The sequence below is a fragment of the Ipomoea triloba genome, chromosome 4 (assembly GCF_003576645.1).
Source record: "Ipomoea triloba cultivar NCNSP0323 chromosome 4, ASM357664v1".
In the NCBI taxonomy this organism is placed as follows: domain Eukaryota; kingdom Viridiplantae; phylum Streptophyta; class Magnoliopsida; order Solanales; family Convolvulaceae; genus Ipomoea; species Ipomoea triloba.
Window position 1 is genome coordinate 29,785,852 of NC_044919.1, and position 2,895 is coordinate 29,788,746.

General features: G+C 33.9%; 1 protein-coding gene across 1 annotated transcript; it reads left to right on the top strand.

Moving 5' to 3' along the window:
* Window positions 1-772: 772 nt before the first annotated feature.
* Window positions 773-1,478, top strand: LOC116016132 (pentatricopeptide repeat-containing protein DWY1, chloroplastic-like). The gene is made up of 3 exons (XM_031256295.1): window positions 773-1,036; window positions 1,133-1,139; window positions 1,408-1,478. Exons 1-3 carry the CDS (start codon window positions 773-775, stop codon window positions 1,476-1,478), a joined length of 342 nt encoding a protein of 113 aa, XP_031112155.1.
* The last annotated feature ends 1,417 nt before the right edge of the window (window positions 1,479-2,895 follow it).

Genomic DNA, 2,895 nt, shown 5'->3' on the forward strand with positions numbered 1-2,895 from the left:
AATTATGGATTTAGGGTATTAGTATTACACACAAGTATTTATATATATATATATATATATATATATATATATATATATATTAAAAAAACTTATTTATATATATATATTAAAAAAACTCCGATTAATCGACTGTTTCGAACCGAATTAACCCGAACCCAACCGTTAATCTATCTGCTTTAAGGAAAGGAAGGGAGATTCATGGATACTCAATTAGAAAAGGCTACAATTTACAGGGCTCTATAGCAAGCTCTCTTTTGGACATGTATGCCTGCTGTGGAACACTTGGGAATTCATTCAAGATCTTTTATAGTGTAAACGATAGAGATCCTGTTCTTTGGACGAGCATGATCAACGCGTTTGGAATGCATGGATGCGGTGAAGAAACTGCCAATTTATTCCTCAGGATGGAGGAGGAAAATATCTTTCCTGATCATATCACCTTCTTGGTTCTTCTCCATGCATGCAACCATTCAGGCCTAGTAGATGATGGCAAAAGATTTTTTGAGATAATGAAGAGCAAGTATAATTTGGAACCTTGGCCAGAACACTACACCTGTTTGGTTGATTTGCTTGGCCGCGCAAATCACTTGGAGGAAGCTTTTCGAGTTTTGAGAACAATGAAATCAGAACCCACAGCAGATGAAGAAAGAGCCTGCATGTAGTTGGACTGAGACAGGTAACAAGGTTCACACATTTGTAGCCCATGACAAGTCTCATCTAAGGTGTGATGACAATTTACCAAAAACTAGCTTATATCACCAAGAAATTGGAGATGGAGGGAGGCTATGTGGCTCAAACCAAATATGTCCTGCAAAATGTAGAGCAAGATGAAAAGGTTAAGCTGCTTAATGGACACAGTGAGAGGCTGGCCATGTCATATGTTCTACTTGTTACAAATGACACAACCCCAATTTGCATCATGAAAAACCTTCGCGTCTGCAGCGATTGCCATACCTTCATCAAGCTAGCTTCGGAACTCCTAGAACGAGAAATTATCGTGAGAGATGCCAAAAGATTTCACCACTTCAGGAATGGGGTCTGTTCCTGGGGAGATTTTTTGTGAAGATCAATTTTAGCAGTCAAATATCTCTCAATTTTTGGAGAGATTGACATTTCTTATTCTTTATAACAGTTCCATGGTGATACATACATAATCTCAACAGTCTTGAGTGGTACAAATTTGAAGCTACCCCAATTCTTGTGCAAGCATGAACATCAAGTTTGTAATAGCCTACATTTGTTTATTTATATGCATATATACAAGTAACTATCTAAAAATCCAACTCCTATGTATATGATAGTATATAAGAGGTTTTAGTCTTTTCATCCTTGGCAAAAATGAACAAGTAATTGGCTTAGTGCAGGGTTTCATCTCTTGACAAAAATTCCTATTAACTTTCTGTGCAGTGAAGAAGCTAAGGGATCTTGGAAGAGTTGACACTCCATTCTTTTCTGGGAAAAGAATGTCATGTTCTTAACTGAACATGAGTCAGGTAACTTTCAGCCACCTAATTTCTAGCACTATAATGTTCAAATTTTATGGAGGCCATTATGCTAAAGTTGTTTCACAGTTGTTGGGTGTCATAACTGCTTGCTTATCTGTAAATTGCTCTTCTTTATGACTTCTGTAGTTCTGTTGTGACATTAACTCTCACGACTTTATGAATCAAATAGGTTAATACCCATTATATACTTCTGAGTTGCATTCTACATTACATAGCATTGCAGAGTGAATTACTTGAAGATCCATGTAGAGTATTTGGGTTCATAGAAGCAATTACCTTTCTAATAACTCTTCTTTCTTTTCTTTTTTTTTGGAAAAGGGTGAATAGTGTATCTGAAATAACAATGAAGGGTGTGTTTAGTTCACAGGGTTACACACTAGGAATGAGAATCAAATTCATAGTTGTACTTTTTAAAACACAACTATGAATTTGATTGCCCTTTTAATTAAAAATCCTATTTCCTAATTAAAAACGAGTATCATTCCATACAGGCATACATCCTTCTTCATCTGTCATCTCCTGATATGTCACATCCGCATTACATCCCTCATATTTTTGTTTTGATTTTTTGTTCATATTGGTGCATTGGATGTAATTATATTAGGATTAATTGCTTTGATTTTTATTTTTTTTTGTATTTTTAAAACTTTTATTCTCATTATAGAATTATACATAACCAAACATTAATACTGATAATCGTTCCAATTCCACCCTACTAACAAAATGTAAAATACTTTCACCAAAACTCATTATCATTACAAGTATTTAATTCACATTCCGATTTCTATATGCGAACCAAACACACCCTAAGTTCCAAGCTATTAAAAGTTCCAAGTAAACACTTTAATTTATCAAATCAATGCAACTAAGCCGATTAGGCGATTAGTTGGTTACCAAATTGTGACAGGTAAAAATATGTTGAGGTGACATTTTTATTCATATAAATAAAAGCATACTTCTTTGTCTAATTAACGAAAAACCTTGCCAATGGATTCATTTATCTCTTCTTCTTTTTTTTTTTGAAAAATTACTCTTTCATGAATTTTAAAATTGCATTCTCAAGACTCATCTCGAGACTTCTGATTAAGCAAATTTAAAATAAGAAAATAAAATGCATCTTTAGGTGGGATATATCTTGTTTGATAGGACACATGCATAATATTAGTCTATAAATAATTACTTGAATTAAAATTGACATATTCTTCGTACTTGGGTGAAGAGTATAGTCGAGATCAGTAATGATGATAGGAATATTATTGTTTCTTCATGGAGAATCTATAGATTGTAGGCACGTTCCCATAAAAAGCAAAAGTGTGGTTACCTTTTCTTGTATTACAGACACATAAATGGATTTCTTGCATGTTTGAGTTTTGGCCATCAACCAAAAGGT

Bases quoted from the DNA above. Each gene is read 5' to 3' on its own strand.
- LOC116016132 (XM_031256295.1), top strand. From the start codon at position 773: ATGGAGGGAGGCTATGTGGCTCAAACCAAATATGTCCTGCAAAATGTA.